This window comes from Malania oleifera, chromosome 10, assembly GCF_029873635.1.
Source record: "Malania oleifera isolate guangnan ecotype guangnan chromosome 10, ASM2987363v1, whole genome shotgun sequence".
Lineage (NCBI taxonomy): Eukaryota > Viridiplantae > Streptophyta > Magnoliopsida > Santalales > Ximeniaceae > Malania > Malania oleifera.
The window spans coordinates 48,038,294-48,058,479 of NC_080426.1; the positions used below are offsets into that span (position 1 = coordinate 48,038,294).

General features: G+C 39.4%; 1 protein-coding gene and 1 long non-coding RNA gene across 3 annotated transcripts; one reads left to right on the plus strand and one right to left on the minus strand.

Moving 5' to 3' along the window:
- Nucleotides 1-2,843: 2,843 nt before the first annotated feature.
- On the plus strand, nucleotides 2,844-4,976 carry LOC131166881 (uncharacterized). Of its 2 annotated transcripts, XR_009139894.1 has the most exons (4): nucleotides 2,844-3,405; nucleotides 3,513-3,600; nucleotides 3,711-4,049; nucleotides 4,193-4,976. It is a non-coding gene; the product is annotated as an uncharacterized LOC131166881 (long non-coding RNA). The 2 variants fall into 2 exon arrangements; XR_009139893.1 differs by lacking the exon at nucleotides 4,193-4,976 and having other exon boundaries at nucleotides 3,711-4,123.
- Nucleotides 4,977-17,836: 12,860 nt separating this feature from the next.
- On the minus strand, nucleotides 17,837-19,427 carry LOC131165339 (U-box domain-containing protein 28-like). Its single transcript, XM_058123024.1, has one exon. It carries the CDS (start codon nucleotides 19,191-19,193, stop codon nucleotides 17,955-17,957), a length of 1,239 nt encoding a protein of 412 aa, XP_057979007.1. The 5' UTR covers nucleotides 19,194-19,427; the 3' UTR covers nucleotides 17,837-17,954.
- Nucleotides 19,428-20,186: the final 759 nt, after the last annotated feature.

Consider the following 20,186-nt stretch of genomic DNA (forward strand, 5'->3'; position numbering starts at 1 on the left):
TGTATTCGAAGATATACAAATATTTGTGTATTGATCCATATCAGTATGCATTGCAGATGACCGCAAGATACCCTATGCGAGGGTTCAATGGTATAGTCTTCTACGAGGTTGTTCCCGTAACTAATGATTACGGTTTGCGCATTGTGTTGGATGCATATTGCGTAGGTTCGACTTATTTAAATGTGCAGTTATATGCCGAAACCATTCCTCAAATGGGCGTCGCCCCAGATAGGCAGCTAGGGGTACCCTCGGAGCATTTGGCTGAAGTGGAGGAAGAGACCCAAGAAGCACGTCATATTAATATGAGTGCTGAGGTTGGTGGTGTGCTTACAGTGGATTTCAACAAATGTTCAGGATCTTTGTTTGAGCCGCTGACGTACAAAACACATGTTCTTGACACGGATAATTGGGGAGGTTGTGAAGAAGTTCTGATAGAGGATCCAGGATCGTTGTTCGCCATTGCAGATGGCGCATTAGACAAGGGGATGAACATTACGAATGATGTTAATCTTTAAGATGATAACATGTATGAATAGGAAATGGGTGAAGGGTTAAATGAGTTCCTCGATAATGTGAACCCACCCCCCATGAAACGAATTATGCCACGTACGACGCCCAGTTTATGGACGAACCTCCAATATACGGTCATATTGACATAGATGTTGTAGATTTACTGCGGAAGAGGAGCTTCCTATATGGGCGACTCGTTGGGATGAATCCTCTGAGCTGAGTAGGGGGATGCTATTCGGGCCGAAGGATCAGTTGATAGCGGCAGTGCGAATGTGTCACGCTTGAACCCACCATGACTTCCACATTGTGTGATCTACCCCAGTGTTATGGGTTGCTAGGTGTAAGGAATCTGATTGCGAATGGAGAGTGCTTGCAATGTATCAGATGAAACACCGATTATTTGAAATCACCTAATATGGTGATCCACACATATTTTTGAATAAACTTCCCACATGATCATAACCAAATCACATCGTCCCTCATTACTAGCAAGATAGTGAATATGATGAGAGAAGATGCGTCGACATCAATCGCCACATTGAAAGAGTTCATAGATCGTCTCTTCAACTATTCGATCTCGTATAAGAAGGTTTGGTTGGGCAAACAAAAGACAATTTCCCAAGTATTTAGCGATTGGGAGATGTCCTATGAAATGTTGTTGAAGTGGATGGAAGCAATGTGCGCATACAATCCTGAGACTAGAGTCAAGTGGAGGTGGACTCATGTTCCAGGTAGCGAGAACACTGCAACATTTGTATCTGAATTTTGGTCATTTGCAGCATTTATTCAGGGTTTTCGTCACTGCCCTACTGTCATATGTGTGGGCGGGACACATTTGCATGGTTAGCACAAGTGCAAACTCCTAATTGCCTCGTGCTTGGATGCAAATAGGCAAATATTTCCCCTTGCATTTGCTATTGTCCAAAAGGAAAGCCTGGACACGTGGAATTGGTTTGTGTTGTCTTCGTTCCATTACCGATAGGGATGACATTTGCTTTATATCAGATCGGCATTCAGGAATTCTTACTGCAGTGCAACGCAATCCTTATTGACAACCACCACGTGCCCACCACCGATTCATTCTTCGACACTTGATCAGCAACTTTAATACGAAAGTACGGAGTGTCAATCTTAAGTATATGACTAAGCGAGCGGGAAGTGAGCATCAGATAAGAAAATTTGACAAGTTAATGGAGAGGATTTTCGATGAGGGTGGAGAACCAGTAAAGTCATTTTTTTTATTAGATCCCTCCTCATATGTGGACTCAGTGCCATGACGGTGGAAGAAGTTATGGAAACATGACCACTAACCTTGTGGAATGTTTCAACGCCGTCTTGAAAGACGGTTGTAGCTTCCCAATAATGGTCTTTGTGCAACTAACATTTTATTGTGTTGCACATTTTTTCAATATCCAAAGGAAGGCTGCTCGTAATGCAATACCTAGAGGAAATGGATTCACTCTGCATATCCTGCTAACAAGGGAACAAAGGAAGCAGAAGGCGACCGGACATCGAGTCACGACATTCAACCGGTTTAGGGGTAGTTTTAGCATCACAATCGCGCAATTGGGGCTACATAAAGGAAACAACATTCAAACTTTGAGCATTCATGGTAGACGCGAATGCTCATGTGGGAAGTGGTAAGCTTTACACTTTCTCTGCTCCCACCTTCACTGTGCATGTGCAGGGACACGGCTAAACGTTGTCTAGTATGTTGAGTCATGTTGGAGCACTGCCGAGCACTATACGACATATGTTGCGAATTTTCATCATATTATGCACGAGACGTATTAGCCAGCATCCTTGTTGCCAACTTTGCAACCAAATCCTACATATACTTTATATAAAGGTCGGCCTAAAAGCTCACGTAAACATAATGAGAAGGACATAATTGCACAAGGTGTCTGAGAAAACACAATCTGGGGATGCAGCTTGGCCTTCGCACCGACTTACCACTTATAGGAGTTCGTGTATATGTCATATTATTATTTTATTGACTGTATTTCACTGGTACCTTTTGCAGGATTGATCTAGGGCCATTTGATTCTAGTGTTTTAATGATGGGGGATCAGCACCAGTCTAGTCAAGCATGGGCCGATTCTCATGCCGACCCTTTATACTATCGAGGGGGCACGCAGTTAGTCCATGATCGGATAGATGCATATGCCTACATCGTTAGATGGATACGAGATGCAGGCTTCTATGGGATTTATCAGATTAGTCATATCCAGTTGAACTAGCATCTAGTGACTGCCTTTGTGGAGCAATGGAAACCAGAGATGCACATGTTCCACCTACCGCATAAGGAGGTGACTATCACCCTCCAAGACGTTGCAGTTTTGTTTGGACTATCGATTGATGGGAGGCCCATCACTGATCGTACTACTGGACTAGTAGAGTATGGGGTAGCTGATCAGGGAGAAGCACTGCGTCATATGTGCAAGCGATTGTTAGGGGTGGTGCCACTTGATAGAGAGATGGTTGGTACCCGCATTCGCATGCAGTTTATTGAGGGAGAGATATTTCACCAGCTCCTAGAAGATGTAGATGCGCATACTGTAGCGTGCCACGCATGAGCCCATTTGTTGCGTTTGATATGTAGGACGCTATTTTGCGACCTTACGGGGAGTTATGCTCATCTGATGTTCCTCCCACTCCTTGCGGAGCTGACAGAATATGCTCGTATAGTTAGGGGTCTGCAACATTAACATGGCTTTACAGGGAGATGTGCCGCCCTGCTAACCAGTCGCGGTGGGAGATCTATGGCCCACTCTGCTTACTACAGGTTTGGGCCTATGAGAGAGTCACTTCCTTGGCTCCTACATGTCATGGTGTCCTGCGTATTGAGAGGGACGAGGACGGCCGTCCGATTGACCCAGTCCCACTCACATTCCGGTTAGTAACTTCATTCACAATGCATTTGTGGTATGAGTACTATGAATACTAATTCGTAGTACGTACTAGTCGTTACACCTATTAACTTACGTATTATTTTTATACAGATGGAGGGATGTGTTAAGGGCGCCATCAGTTGCCCAACATACGTTGGCCTAGTATAGGTTCGAGTTGGACATGCACCGAGAGTATGAGGTATAGTTCGATTCAAGTGTAGCCCATCATAATCGTTTTCTATCAGATACATGACCCACCTTTTACATTTTACTTATGTTTAAGTGCAGTTCTTATGGATGCCTATGCAGATGATATTCTAGCCGACCTACCCACTAATTATGCAGTCGGAAGGGACCTGTGGGTAGCTCGAGTGCCACTCATATGCTTTCATATTATCGAGTGGTATTTTCCTAACCAAGTTATGCGTCAATTTGGCTATCGACAAGGCATTCCCGACCGCTTTTTGACCTCAGGGTAGATGTACATGGGGAGGACCTACACAAGATTGATGGACGCGGTCGAGGGGTCATGAACTGGGCTGCTGAGCACCAGATGTACATGACTACATGATATTATCGGCGAGAGTACATTATACAAGGAGTGGTGGAGGATGGTCTGATCCGTCCGGATGACCCATTCTATACGTGGTATAGGTCCATCACATGACGCTTCGTGGATAAGATCGTTGTTGTCTACATGAACCTTGTTAGAATACTTTAACGCGCACCTACTTTTTTACTATCTATGTTATGATATCAATGTGGTAAACAATTTTTTTCGTATGTTGCAGGCGTACGTACTACACGAGGTTGATCTACTCTCTTTAGATCCCGCTGTTCAGAGTCTAGCGAAAGCTGGATTAGACCTTGTCCACGAGGACGGCCGACGAATCCCTATACCTCGACGGGCCCCGCCCCCATGAGGAAGTTGAACAAATCTAGTACGAGGAGGTTGAGCAGCTTCCTCCAGTCATTCATCGAGTGTGGTCTTCTCGCCATCCGTTGTATAAGCAGAGTATGTATTCGGCCCATCCGCACCATATGCGCCTTTGATGGCAGCCGATATTGCGGGTCCGTCTAGTAGATAGGCAAACGCCTTGTCTGACTTTGCTACCACCCCCTTGATGTCATACCTATTAGATAACCTTCTCGATGTGGAGGAGATGGATGCACTTGTTATGCCACCTTGGTCTCGTCCAGAGCCTTTATATGCATTATCTCCCTATCCGCTTTGCATGGATGTAGATGATGCAGCTTGTATTGGCAAAGATGCTGGACATACAACACGTCAATGGGATAGCACACCAGACGCAGAGGAGATTCCAGGAGAGGGCAGACGCTGACGGCAGCCACCCCGAAACCAGAGACGACCCTATGCAGCACGTAGTAGTATGATCAATTTTTTTTTTATTTCATTTGTACAACATCTATTTTTTATTTTTTCATTTGTATAGCATCGTTGTATTATTTATGTACATAATTAGGAATATTTATTCATTTTCCACAGCATGTATATGTGAATGAAATTTGTGTATAATAGGTGTGAATGAAAGTTGTAAATGAATGTTGTGACCATTCCCACCTTCCTGATTAAAATTATTTTCTTTTAGTAATTGCATGGATTTGAACAGGTGCATATAGTCATTTTTTAAAAGGAGACTCTGCTTCCTATTTTTTATAGTAATTTGATGCGTTGAATGTGTATGAAAGTTGTGAATGAAATTTGTGAACATACTGGTATTAATTGTCTAGGAAAAATATTTTCTTTGAACAGGTGCATGAATGGGATATGGTCATTTTTTAAAAGGAGACTGCCAAAATTTTTATCGTAATTTGATACATTGAATATATATGAAAGTTGTGAATGAAATTTGTGAACATACTGGTATCGATTGTTTATGAAAAATGTTTTCTTTGAACAGATGCGTGGATGGGATATAGTCATTTTTTAAAAGGAGACTCTACCGAAATTTTTACAGTAATTTGATATGTTGAATGTGTATGAAAGTTGTGAATGAAATTTGTGAACATACTGATATCAATTGTCTAGGAAAAATGTTTTCTTTGAACATGTGTGTAGATGGAATATGATCATTTTTTAAAAGGAGATCCTGCCGAAATTTTTACAGTAATGATTTTTTATATAATTGAACACCCAGACCAAGCTAAATGACATTATTCATATTATAGAATGTTGGTTCAACAACAAAGGAAAATTATATTTTAAGTTTTTTAACAATAAATAATAAATTTATAATTTAATTTTTGTACATTAATGATAAATTAATTATATTTTAAGAATTAGTTAACTAGAACATGACCATCTAAGTTGTAAGGTGGATATGTATATCAAATTTTGAGCTCCAATACTTGATATTATTCATATTATAGAATATTGGTTCAACAATAAGTAAACAACTCAAAGTGCATGGCCGAATATGGGCAATGGGAGTCACTAGTAAACAATATAATAGTCATACGTTATAAATATACATTAATAACAAATTATTTTTAATTAAAACTGTTCAATAACCATCATTTTAGTAGCTACAATGGCCCGAATCTACTTACACATATGATAGAGAATAAACAAGATCCTGCAAGTCATCTGCAGAAAAACTAACCTCATCCAACAACACATGGTAATGTGTGGGCATTGTGGTCTCCTGCAAATTAAAGCAACCAGTAAAATAATTACAATTGGCATATAAGGTTAAAAGGCGTAAATAACTCTAATTATCCCACCTCAATAACATGTGAAAATGTAATTGGGATTCTGGATCATTAAATAGTCAATTTAAGAATTTGTTTATATCTTCCAACCTATAGGACCCCAGAAGACGGAAGAAGAAAAAAATAGCGGTGTTTTAGCTAGGCACTACTTCACATTTGAAAACATGGTATCTATAGCTACAACATTCCTTTTGGACTATAGTAGAGTATAGCCAAGTACATCTCATGTGGAGACGACCTAGTTGATCTCACAGATAAAAAATGGAAGGGATTAAGATGCATTAATTTTAGTATTAATTAGAACCAATCCAACCAGTAGGTCAATATGAGAGGGGAAGATAAATGAAAACTGACGAGATAGAACCAATCCATTCTAGCATGTGTGCTTACCAGGAGGAACATTGTCTGGACACCCACCAGCTTGGAAGAACTTAGTGATGATTATTCTGAGCAACAATTACCACAAATTTAGGACACCACTTCTCATTGAGGAACTTACATGGCTACACATATGAAGCATTGTTAAAAAAATTAATGATCACAGATCTATTTCAAATTAATCCAAGGAAATAGTGAGGGTAACAAGTGTAAAAAAAAGGACTTGGATAAGCACAAACACCTTTATAATTTGATCCAGTTCAATGTTCAAAACCTGGTTGAATCGGGATTCGCTAACCTCATCCCTTAATCAAACAGTTAATTAACTAATGAGTGAAGATTAGTCTAAGATAAATGAAGAAAATAATTGATAAGAAAATCATCCTTTTAATACTTGATAACATTAATACTTTGCATCCAAAGGATATGAACATTGATATTATCAAGTATGAAAAGCCATATTTTTGTTTCTATTTAGGCGAATGATTCAAACAACAAAAGAATCCATCCATCTGTTGATCAAAGCCACTGCTAATGATCTCCACTAGTATACTTTAGTCATTAATTAATTATATTTTCAAAAGAAAGAAAGAAGAAGAAGAAGAAGAAGAAGAAGAATAAGAAGAAAAAGAAAAAGGGAAACGATAGTTAGGAAAGAAGCATATAATGAATGCTACGTGGCTTATTCCATCCATCTATTGCCTCTTACTATTACAGGCTCACATTTTAGAAATTTCATCAAGACATTATTTGACAAATAAATAATGCTTGCATGAAAGCAAATGTTGTCTATAACGAATATGAAACTACTAAATTTGTTCTTTCCTTTATTAGTGATACATGCTTTAAAAATCATTAGGTGATGGTTAGCATCCTCGTTTCACATATTTCCCAATAGAGATTGGTTTTCTTATATGGATCAAGCTTTAGTGGGATTGCATTGATAGGCAACAATATAGTTCATAAAATTGTTGGGATTGGAATGGTACGTATAAAAATGCATGATCATGTTGTGAGAACTCTCACCGAAGTATGAAATTGTAACGACCTGCTTATTTTCATTTAGTTTTTTTATTTATAATAACACCAATATAGTAAATCCAGCATATCATAATCAACATGTACCCATGGGTACCAGGGATACATCATAAAATAGCACGGAAGCCTAAGCAGTAGGAAACATAAAATCATAAGTAACTCATAATACCATATGCAATACCATCTATCACAATACCAAAGATACTATATTCACTGCAATTACACATGTAAACCACCCAAAAGAGTCCTAGGGTCACTTCCCACAAAATCAATCTAACCCTATCACAAAATACATACCCTTCAGAGAGGGCAGATCAGTCGTAACTATCTCAGCGGAGCTTTATCCGCTCTCCTATCTAGGGTTCCTGAAATGTTTATGAAATTTTAGGGTGAGAAACCTCTCAGTAATGGAAATAAACTAATACTAGTGTGTGACAATATGAGTTTATCCGTGTTATACATAAAAGCATATAAAAATAAGCATATTTAGTAAATATGTCTGTATCATTTCTGGGAAAAGCATGCATAATCATAACATGACAGAATATAATGGATTTTCATAGCATAATCTATCTCATATAATAATAATATGAAAACAACCGTGGTAGGTTAGCCGGCCATTGTCATGTATTACCCCAACATGACTGGGTTGTGTGGCCTAAAGGTGAGACCTGACAATGGTTGGCCGACCATTGCCAAGTCAAAAGTAAAGTTTGTAAGTCTGATGGGTCTGCCAGACCTGGTCTGTACACCAGGGTCACTCACACTTCCTAAAACCACATTGACCATCCGTCCTCACGCAACTCCGTACAGCAGCGTTAACACAATATCATGATGATCACGAACACATAGCAACGGTACCGTTCAAGTGCTAGCCTAAAACAAGCCAACCACGTTATTATAACATGTAGCATATAATGAAACTATGATACATGGATATTTCTTACTATTAATTGACAAATCAATATCATCATATCATTTTGCATATATATATATATATATATATATATATATATATATTTACATCATGAAAATCATCAGCACGTACGTCGGCATTTCATATTCTACCATAGCTCGGCCCTACGCCGACAAATCATATCCATAGCTTGGCCTGTACACCAGCAAAACATATCCATAGCTCGGCCCGTACACCGGTAAAACATATCCATAATTCAACCCATACACCGGTAAAACATATCCATAGCTCGGCCCGTACGCCGACAAAACATATATAAATTTTTCAGTTCGTACACCGATTTTTCATTATAAAATCCATATCATTATCATATTCCTAGAAAACAGTAATTCAACATAAATTCTACTTATGCCACACAAAATGGTATTATATATATATATATCCAAAACATATCATCATTTTTAACAGTATTTCCCAACATAATACTTATACATATATATATATATATATATATTTATATACATATATTTTCATGGAGTCAAATGCTATACAATTTTACTTATAATTTTCATAAAACAGCTAACTTAGTTTATCCCCTTACCTGAATCTTGAAAAGCCCCTAAGAAAACAGTCTTGCACCCGTAGGGTTCCCCATTCAACACCCAGAAAATGATATTTTCGAGAACTAAACTTCAAATATTTCTACGCATACTATGCTTTATACAACTGCCAGGAAGTCAAATATTGAGTAGAAAACCTTACCCTGGATTTGGGATGGATTCCGAATTAGCCCCACCTACGATCTACTCCAACAGATATGTAGAGAACTTCCCCAGGAGTGTCGTGGTGGCTTCAGATCATCGAACCGTCAAGAGATTGGCCTGATATCTTAGAGATAAGTAAAGAGAATCGAAGGGAGGAAAAGAGAGAAGTTCTGCGGCAAAAATCAGCCAAGAAATGGCGTTTAGGGCTATTTATACTATGACCTTCATCGACGAGCCACGTTATCTCATCGACAAGGTCATGGAGACAATTCGTCGACAAACTCTTCCCTCATCGAAAAAATTCAGAGATGCCCAAAACATCCTCTCGATATTTTCTCGATGAAATGCTTCCTCGTCGATGAGCCCCTCTTGTTCTCTTATCGACGAACTCCCTGATTTCGTTGACGAGGCCCTGTTTTCCCTTTTCCCCTTATTTTATTATTCAAATATTATAATTATTTGGGTCACTACATTCTTCCCTCCTTATAAAATTTCGTCCTCGAAATTTACTATTCATGTGATCTATCATCCCCTAAAACAAAGTGGTCTACTTATTGTATTACTTACCCTCACTTATGGCGGAGGAATACCGTGGTTACATTCCGAATCTTGGGAGATAACATATACAAAAGAAAATTTCCCCCCAAAAAAAAATGCTACTTACTAACAGTTACATGTACCTGCAAAAGAAATATTACCTAATTATTTACATATTACCTTGGTTAAACTCCTTGAAATATATGCGAATATTTCTATCTTATCTGATCCTCGGACTCCCAAGAAGCCTCTTCTACCGCATGATTTCTCCACAAAACTTTTACCAGAGGTATCTTCTTATTACGTAACTCCTATACTTTCCTATCCAGAATCTGTACTGGCACCTCCTCATACATTAGTGAATCACTGAACTCTAATTCATCATAGTTGATAATATGAGAAGGGTATGGGACATACTTCCTTAACATAGATACATGGAATACGTCGTGAATTCTGGATAACACAGGTGGCAAAGCTAACCTGTAGGCAACTGGCCCCACTTTATTTAGAATCTCAAATGGACCAATAAACCTAGGGCTAAGCTTACCCTTCCTCCCGAACCTCATAACCCCTTTCAATGGAGCTATTTTCAAAAATACATGATCGCCAACTTCAAATTCTAGATTCCTACTGCGATTATCAGTATAATTCTTCTGTAAGCACTAAGCTGCACTGATTCTATCTCTGATAAGTTAAACTTTACCCCACGCTTATTGTACCAGCTCGCCACTCACCCATCTCATCCCAAAATAGAGGAGAACGACATTTCCTACATTATAGTGCTTCAAATGGTGTTATGCCAATGCTGGCCTGATAACTATTATTATACGCAAATTCCACCAGCGGCATGAACTGAGTCCAAATACTCCCAAAATCTAATACGCACGCTCGGAGCATATCTTCTAATATCTGTATCGTACTCTCATCTGTCCATCCAACTAAGGATTGAATGTCGTGTTGAGACCCTAGTGCTTCTTGCAAACTCTTCAAAAAAAGTGACGTGAAACACGGGTCTCGATCTGACACAATAGATACTGGCACTCCATGAGAATGGACTATCTCCTGAATGTAAATCTTTACCAAACAATTGAGGGAGTAGCTGATCTTGATAGGTAAGAAATGGGCAATCTTAGTCAAAAGGCCAACAATCACCCAGATGGCATTTTGGCCGTGCAATGTCGTCGGCAATCCTGACACAAAATCTATAGATATATGATCCCACTTCCATTCTGGGATAAATAATGGTTGTAACTGCCCTGCCGACCTATGGTGCTCAGATTTCACCTACTGACATGTCAAACATTAGGCTACATACTCAGAAATTTCTTTCTTCATACCACTCCACCGGTAAAACTCTCGCAGATCCCTGTTCATTTTCGTACTGCCGAGATGAACTGTGTACAAAATATGTGAGCCTCCTCTAAAATAGTCTTTCTGATCTTAGTATCAGCAGGAATGCATAATCTAGAATGGAATCGCAAAGTTTCGTCATCTACAATACTAAATTTCTTCCCCTAACCACCCTACACTCTATCAATCACCTCCGCTAATTCTAGGTCTTCCTTCTGAGTAGCTTTAATCCTTTCCTGCAGAGTAGATTGCACTACTAAACTGGAAATGTGGGCCTGAGAACCACTCTCAACTAATTCGATGCCGAGTCTCTCTTGATCCATCATGATTGGATACTAGATCTCCATAGCCACCAACGATGTTCCCTAGACTTCCTACTCAACGCGTCAGCTACCACGTTCGCCTTCCCTGGGTGGTAACTGATGGTGCAGTCAAAATCTTTAATGAGCTCCAACCACCATCTCTACCTCATGTTAAGTTCCTTCTGGGTGAAAAAGTACTTCAAACTTTTGTGATCAGTGAATCTCTCACACCGCTTGCCATATAGGTAATGCCTCCAAATCTTCAATGTGTGTGCAACTGCAGCCAATTCAAGATCATGAGTAGGATAGTCCTTTTCATATTCTTTCAACTGCCTAGAAGCATACGCCACCACCCTGCCATGCTGCATCAATACACAACCAAGTCTTTTCAAGGATGCATCACTGTAAATGACATAACCCTCACCCCTTAACAGGATGATCAGTACTGGCGCTGTGACTAGCCTTTACTTCAATTCTTGAAAACTCTGCTCACAGCTGTCGTTCCACTCAAATTTGACATTCATCCTAGTCAGTTGTGTCAAAGGCCCTAATAATGCTGAGAATCCTTCAACGAAATGATGGTAATACACAGCTAGCCCTAAGAAACTTCTGATCTCCTAGACGTTCCTTGGTCTAGCCCAATTCACTACCTCTTTAATCTTACCGAGATTAACAAAAATACCATCTCCAAATATAACATGCCCCAAAAACACAACCTTCTCCAACTAGAAGTCACATTTACTGAACTTAGCGTACAACTTCTTTTCCCGTAGTGTCTACAGAACCTGCCTCAAGTGTGTCTCATGCTCCTCATAGCTTCTCTAATAGACCAGTGCATCATTAATAAAAATAACAACAAACTGATCTAAATATGGATGAAAAATCCTATTCATCAAATCTATAAATATAACAGGAGCATTCGTCAGACCAAATGGCATAACAAGGAACTCGTCATGCCCGTACCTGGTCCTGAAGGTTGTCTTTGAGACGTCTTCTGCTTTCACTTTTTCCTGATGACATCCTGATCTGAGGTCAATCTTCGAATACACCCATGTACCCTGGAGCTGGTCAAACAAATCATCTCAACGGGGTAGAGGATACTTGTTCTTGATTGTCACTTTATTAATCTCTCTATAATCTATACACATCCTCATAGACCCGTCCTTCTTCTTCACAAATAGAATTGGCGCTCCCCACAGAGATACACTAGGTCATATAAAGCCCTTATCCAGCAAATCTTGCAACTGATTTTTTCAATTCCACCAATTCTTCTGGCGCCATTCGGTAAGGTACTTTGGAAATCAGCACTGTACTTGGAAGTAGATCAATAGAAAAATTTACCTCGCGATCAGGGGGCAAGCTTGGTAACTCATCTGGGAACACATCTGTAAACTCTTTTACTACAGGCGTGCTAGAAAGTTTCAATTCATTCTCTGACATCTCCTTCACAACTACCACAAACCCCTGACAGCCACTCAGCAGTAGTCTCCTAGCCTAAATAGCTGAAACTAGCTGGGGCAGGGATTGCACTCGTGACCCTACGAACTTGAATTATGCTCGTCCCAGAGGTTTGAACATCACTTCTCGTGAATGACACTTTATGTTGGAAAAATTAGTTGCTAGCCAATCCATACCGAAGATCACATCGAACCCATGCATGTCCAGCACTATTAAATCGGTAGACAAGATTTTTCCCTGAATATCAACTGAACAACTCCGGAGCACCCTACTACACCTCACTATTAACCTAGTCGGTGTAGATACCAATAGTTTAGTATCTAACAACTGTGTTTCTGTCCCATATAATCTAGTGCACTCTAGAGACACAAACGAGTGTGTAGCTCCTGAATCAAACAATGCAATAACTTTAAAAGAAAACATGCTAACCATACCTGTCACTACGTCACTGGCTGTCTCAGCATCACCCGACGTCAAAGCAAACACCCTGGCTGGAGCCATATTCCTCTACTGGCCCCCACGTGGTGCCTGTTGGCCTCCCCGGTACAGTTTGGGAGCAGGAGATGCATCTAGTGGTGTAGGGTAGTCTCTCATCATACGTCCCAGTCTACCGTAGTGATAGTAGACAACTCCACATGCTCGACACTCTTCCCAATGTCTTCTCCTACAAGTCTGACAGATAGGAGGACCCTGCTGGTAGCCTGAAGATGCAGATCTCTTCCTCTGCCTCTGCATCCAAATGCTTACTAACCTCTACCAACGCTGCTTTATCAACTAGCTCAGCAAAATCCTAGATCTGTAGCACTACCACCTGCTTGAATATACTCCGCCTCAAACCTCTTTCAAATTGCCTCGCTTTCTTTACCTCATCAAGGACAATATATGGAGCGAAGCGAGAGAGTTCTATGAAACGTGACGCATACTGCTAGATTGATAACTGTCCCTACTTCAGGCTCAGGAACTCCTCTATTTTAGCCTCCCTTATAGTAGCCGAAAAATATCTATCGAAGAACAACTCTTTAAACCAATCCCAAGTCATGACTATCGGTGTCATCCTCTGCTGCTCTAGAAATGTCAGAGCAGTCCACCACCTCTCGGCCTCTCCTGTCAGTTTATAGGTGGCGAAGAGGACCCTCTATTCTTCTGTACACTGTAGCACCGCCAACACTTTCTTGGTCTCCTACATCCAGTTCTCAGTGGCTGTAGGATCGATCCCTCCTGAGAATGCCAAAGGATTCATCTTCGTAAACTTCTCTATAGTGCACCCATGGCTTTCCGATGGACCACCCTACTCCCTGGAGCTCCTAGCGATGTCAGCCATAACCTGCTGAGCCATGCTACGTCAGAGTCAGTCTCGCCTACACTCAAGGGCCTTGCCCCATCACTGCCACTCGCATAGGCACTACCTCCTCCCGGATCCATCTTGAAAAACAACAAACGTAATTTAGAAATCCCATCCGTATAATTTACCCGCCTAACCTCACTTCTTGTCTTAACCTTCTTAGCTTATTTCAAACTTCAATCCCACATTCTAGGAACATAACCCGACAATAGTTTACTATGGTTTTCCCGAAATTGTCACCCGAGGAAAAACACAGATACCACTGCGGAAGTCCTGCCTCTATACTGTAGAACAAATCCTTAAATCATTTTCCTATACTCTGGTATCGTTTTTGCTGCATTCTAAAGTCTACAAAACCTAGCAACCTAGGCTCTGATACCAAACTGTAACGACCTACTTATTTTCATTCAGTTTTTTTTTTTATAATAACACCAACATAGTAAATCCAGCAGATCATAATCAACCTGTACCCATGGGTACCAGGGATACATCAGAAAAAAACACGGAAACCTAAGCAGCAAGAAACATAAAATCATAAATAACTTATAATACTATATGCAATACCATCCATCGCAATACCAGAGATACTATATTCACTGAAATTACACATGTAAACAACCCAAAAGAGTCCTAGGGTCACTTCCAACAAAATTCATTTGACCCTATCACAAAATACATACCCTTCAAAGAAAGCAGATCAGCCGTAACTATCTCAGCAAAGCTTTATCCGCTCTCCTATCCAGGGCTCCTGAAATGTTTATGAAATTTTAGGGTGAGACACCTATCAGTAAGGGAAATAAACTAATACTAGTGTGTGACAACATGAGTTTATCTGTGTTATACATAAAAGCATATATATAAGCATATTTAGTAAAATGTCTGTATCATTTCTAGGAAAAGCATGCATAATCATAACATGACAGAATATAATGGATTTTCATAGCATAATCTATCTTATATAATAATAATATGAAAACAACCCTGATAGGTTAGCTGGTTGTTGTCATGTATTACCCCCACATGACTGGGTTGTGTGGCCCGAAGGCGAGACCTGACAATGGTTGACCGACCACAGCCAAGTCAAAAGTACAATCTGTAAGTCTGATGGGTCTGCTAGACTTGGTTCGTACACTAGAGGTGCTCACACTTCTTAAAAGCACATCGACCATCCGTCCTCATGCTACTCCGTACAGCAGCATTAACACAATATCATGATGATCACGAACACATAGTAACGATACCGTGCAAGTGCTAGCTTAAACTAAGCCAACCAGGTTCCGATAACATGTAGCATATAATGAAACTGTGATACATGGATATTTCTTACTATTAATTTCCAAATCAATATCATCACATAATTTCGCATATATATATATATATATATATTTACATAATAAAATCATCGACCCGTACGCCGACATTTCATATTTTACCATAGCTTGACCCGTACGCCGGTAAATCATATCCATAGCTCAGCCCGTATGCCGGCAAAAGATGTCCATATCTTGGCCCGTACGCCGGCAAAACATATCCATAGTCTAGCTCATACGCCGGCAGAACATATCCATAACTCGGCCCGTACGCTGACAAAACATATCCATAGCTCGGCCCGTACGCCGGAAAAACATATAAAAAATTCTTGGTCCATACACCGGTTTTTCATTATAAAATCCATATCATTATCATATTCCCAAAAAACAGTAATTCACCATAAATTCTACTCATGCTACACAAAATGGGTAATATATATATATATATATATATATATATCCAAAACATATCATCATTTTCAGTAGTATTTCCTAATATAATACTCATATATATATTTATATACATATATTTTCATGAAGTCAAATGCTATACAATTTTACTTATAATTTTCTTAAAACAGTTAGCTTAGTTTATCCCCTTACCAGATTCCTGAAGAGCCCCTAAGAAAACAATCCTACACTCGCAGGGTTCCCCATTCAACACCCTGAAAATAATATTTTCGAGAACTAAACTTCAATATTTCTACTCGTACTACCCTTTCTACAATTGTCAGAAAGTCAAATATTGAGTAGAAAGCCTTACCCTAGATTTGGGATGGATTCCGAACTAACCCCACCTACGATCTACTCCGACAAATATGCAGAGAACTTCCCCAAGAGTGTCGTGGTGGCTTCAGATCGTCGAATTAGCAAGAGATCGAACTGATATCTTAGAGAGAAGTAAGGAGAACAGAAGGGTGGAAGTGAGAGAAGTTTTGCGGCAAAAATCAGCCAAGAAATGGCGTTTAGAGCTATTTGTACTATGACATTCGTCAACGAGCCACGTCATCTCGTCGATGAGGTCACAAAGACAATTCATCGATGGACTCTTCCCTTGTTGATGAAATTCAAAGATGCCCAAAAAATCCTCTTGGTATTTTCTCGTCGACGAAATGTTTCCTCGTCGATGAGCCCCTTTTGTTCTCTCGTCGACGAACTCCCTAATTTCGTCGACGAGACCCTGTTTTCCCTTTTCTCCTTCTTTTATTATTCAAATATTATAATTATTCAGGTCACTACAAAAATATTCCATATTTAAAGAAAAATCTTGTGTTTTCTTTGGAGTCTCTGAATCCAAAGGTACAAGTACTCTACTAAAGGTGGAGTTATGAAGTTCAGCAAAGGTGCCCTTGTTACTCTAAAAGCAAAGAAATTACCTCGTATTTTATAAGTGACATTTGATTGTATTTAAATAAGTGTTATTATTAGTTTTAAATATAATTTAAATTAGAATTATTATGATTTTTAGTTAACAATTTCAATAATAATTATTTTCAATTAAAAATAATCTTGTTATTAGTATACATTTATAATGTATGATTGTTATATTAATTTATGATAAAATAACATTTTTAATTAAATTAAAATTTTAATTTATTGTATGTGAAAATTTAAATTAATAAATGATTCTTCGCTCATAAATTTTAATTTATTATTATTATAATAAATAAATAAATAAATAAGGAGAATACAAAGAATTGAAACAATACAGGTTGTAATTGTAGTTAAAAAGATTTTTGAAAATGACATACTTTGGATTATTAATAAAAAAAAAAAATGAATACACAGTAAATCTTGCTGCTCGGTTCGGCGGGATTTAAACAAATCTTACTGGACCAAGTAACAGGATTTAAATGATTGCCCAAATAATTGAATGACGTGTGACAAACAAATCTCGTTGTTTGGTCCAACAAAATTTGTTTAAATTTTGTTAGATCAAGCAACGAGATTACACGAACATCATTTTGGGAAATATTTTTTCGAACATGGTATTATTTAATATATTATTTTAAATTAAAGATAAAACGGGGAAAAAACTCAATGAAAGCATGGATAGAATGCAAGCATGTCTTGGACAGGTTTATTTAGATTTGCATCATATGGTACTTTAGCCCTCCCTTAATAGGAATTTCATCTCCATTCAACTTGAGCTTTCATTCGAATCAAAATCCATCACCCAAATTTGTTTTTCCAATTTAGAATAATGATATTTTTCTATTAATTTAGCTCATACATAGTGCTCTCAACATTTAACCTTCATCAATTTATAACTTAATTCTGATGGGAATAAGACACAAGCAAAACACAAAGCATGAATTATGTTATTCTTTTATTATAACTACCCATCAAATCTAATTTCCTCTTTGATTTACATTGTTCTCCTATGATTGTGTCAAAAATAAAAATAAAAATCAGTGATTGGCTGTCAACAAGGCACAATATGAGTGGTCCTTGTGTCATAACGCGCGAAAATCAACTTTGAGTTGCCTTTGAAAATCTTCACCAAATCGTTGCACATCTGACGAACCATTGGCGAACAATTGCTCTGCATCAATATCAGAATCTTGGTCAACCCGTTGTTCTTAATCACGGCCCCCTGAGCCGTCCGATCCCGGAAAAGATAACATACGCTCCAGACCACCGCAATCGCGTGCTCCGTCCCCCCGCTCGATCCCCTCATTATCCTCTGCACCACCGCCGCGACGCATATCGGATCTCCGCATATCATCTTCCGGCCTTCCTCGCACTTCGCCACCATCTCCATGAGTTTCAGAGCTTTTTCGGCTATTTGAGCGTTCGTCTTCGAATCGGAGAGGATTTTCGCTACAGTTTGTACGATTCCGAGCCGGACGAGCTCTGTTTTGACCGGTCTTGACGTTGATACAGCAATCAGAAAGGATAATGCGGCCTCCGTCGAACTCGGATCGGATCCGGAACTCAATAGATGGAATAGTTCGTAGAGTAAGCCTTCCTGTTCCGTGATCACGCGCTTCGATTCGGCATCTGAGGCGATCGCCTCCAAAACCCTCACGGTTTCGATCTTCGATTCGGAGCTGCCTTTGCGCAGTAGCAAGGTGATTGAGGACAAGCGAACTTCGTTATTATTGGTTTTGAAGATTAAGCTGTGCAGTTGTTCTTTTACTCCACGTTCAGAAACAGTCGAATCCAAGACCTTCACAATCGATTCCAAAACTTGAACATCGTCACTAGCATTGTCCAGAATATGGACCATCGCTACAACGAAATTGTCAGTCTTCGCTAGCCGCCTCCGATTCTCGTCGGATGCTTTCGCGAACGTTACGATCTTCGAGAGAGAATCGAGGCAGGTGCCGTTTTCGTCCGTCTCCAGGCGACCGATCAGAACCGAAATTTGCTCGGGGGAAAGGCTGGAGGAAGCCGCAGAGGCGGAATGGAGCCGAGGAGAGAAGGATTGGGACCAGAGGTTGATGAGGCGGTGCAAGGTGTGGTTGGGGACGAATTCGGTGGAGGGGAGGGGCTGCATGGTGGCGGGACAGGTGTTGTGGCCGGCGTCGAGCCAGGTCTGGATGCTGGAGCGATCGTAGGTGACGCCGGTGGAAAGGCTCACCGGCGATTTCATCACGTCCAGCGATATAGGGCACCGGAAGAAGCTTGGCACGCCGATGAACAAGTCTTTCCTCGCCATCTTCAATTCGATTCCACAAACTCAAGAGTCGCAGGGACGGAAAACAGAGGAGCGGGATTTAGAAGGCGGAGAGGTCAAATTCAACGTGTTGACTGTTGAATATAGTAATATGTATTTAATATGTGTACGCATATTTTAAAAATCATCTTTGACTCAACACTGTTTTAATTTTTTTTTTTTTTAAAGTGGGAAATCGTCAGCATATCTTAGAAGTTGTTGCGTGAAAAAAATAAATAAAATAAGAAAAAAGGGTGGGTCAGTTGAAAGTGTTAAGATTAATTTTTCTTATTGTATATTTATTTTTGTTTTGAAGAGTTAATTATATTTGAACGTAATTCATTCAAATACATATAAATTTAAATTCAACCACTACATTCATGAGAATGAGTTTTGCACCTTAGATTGAACTCAAGTAGATAAAATTTCAATATATTTTTTGTACTATATCTTCTCCTAATTCAATACAAATCCAATTTGAAAACCTCTCCAAATAGAGGAAATGTCTAATTCATATTTTTAAATATTACTTTAATGATTTATTTGTTACATGAGAGTAGAATGAAACACTTATAATATAATGCTATTACTTTTTATTTTTTAATTTTTTTTTAAATAATTCGGAGATTCTAGCCATTCTTGCATCATATTAGACACTAGTGAGGCACCAAGTGAGAGCCGCTCACCTATTAACTCACTTCTAATAATTTATTAGCATAATTTTTTAAGAAAGAATCAAATCTTTGGCCTCATGGTTACTAAAGTTACAAGCACGTCGTTACCACTTACGATGGCCGACCCAAGATAATGGTGTTACTGGTTATGAGTTGGGTAGTCAAAGGGGAGTTGTTGGGGTAGAGGCGTGGGGGTGTCGTGTGGGAGCGGGGCTGCTGAGACTTATATTATACGAAGGAAGACATTTAAGGGGCAACGTGTGGGTCCGGTTTAGGTTGGGTTGGACTCGCTCCTTTGAAAATCTGTAGCATCGCTGTATGA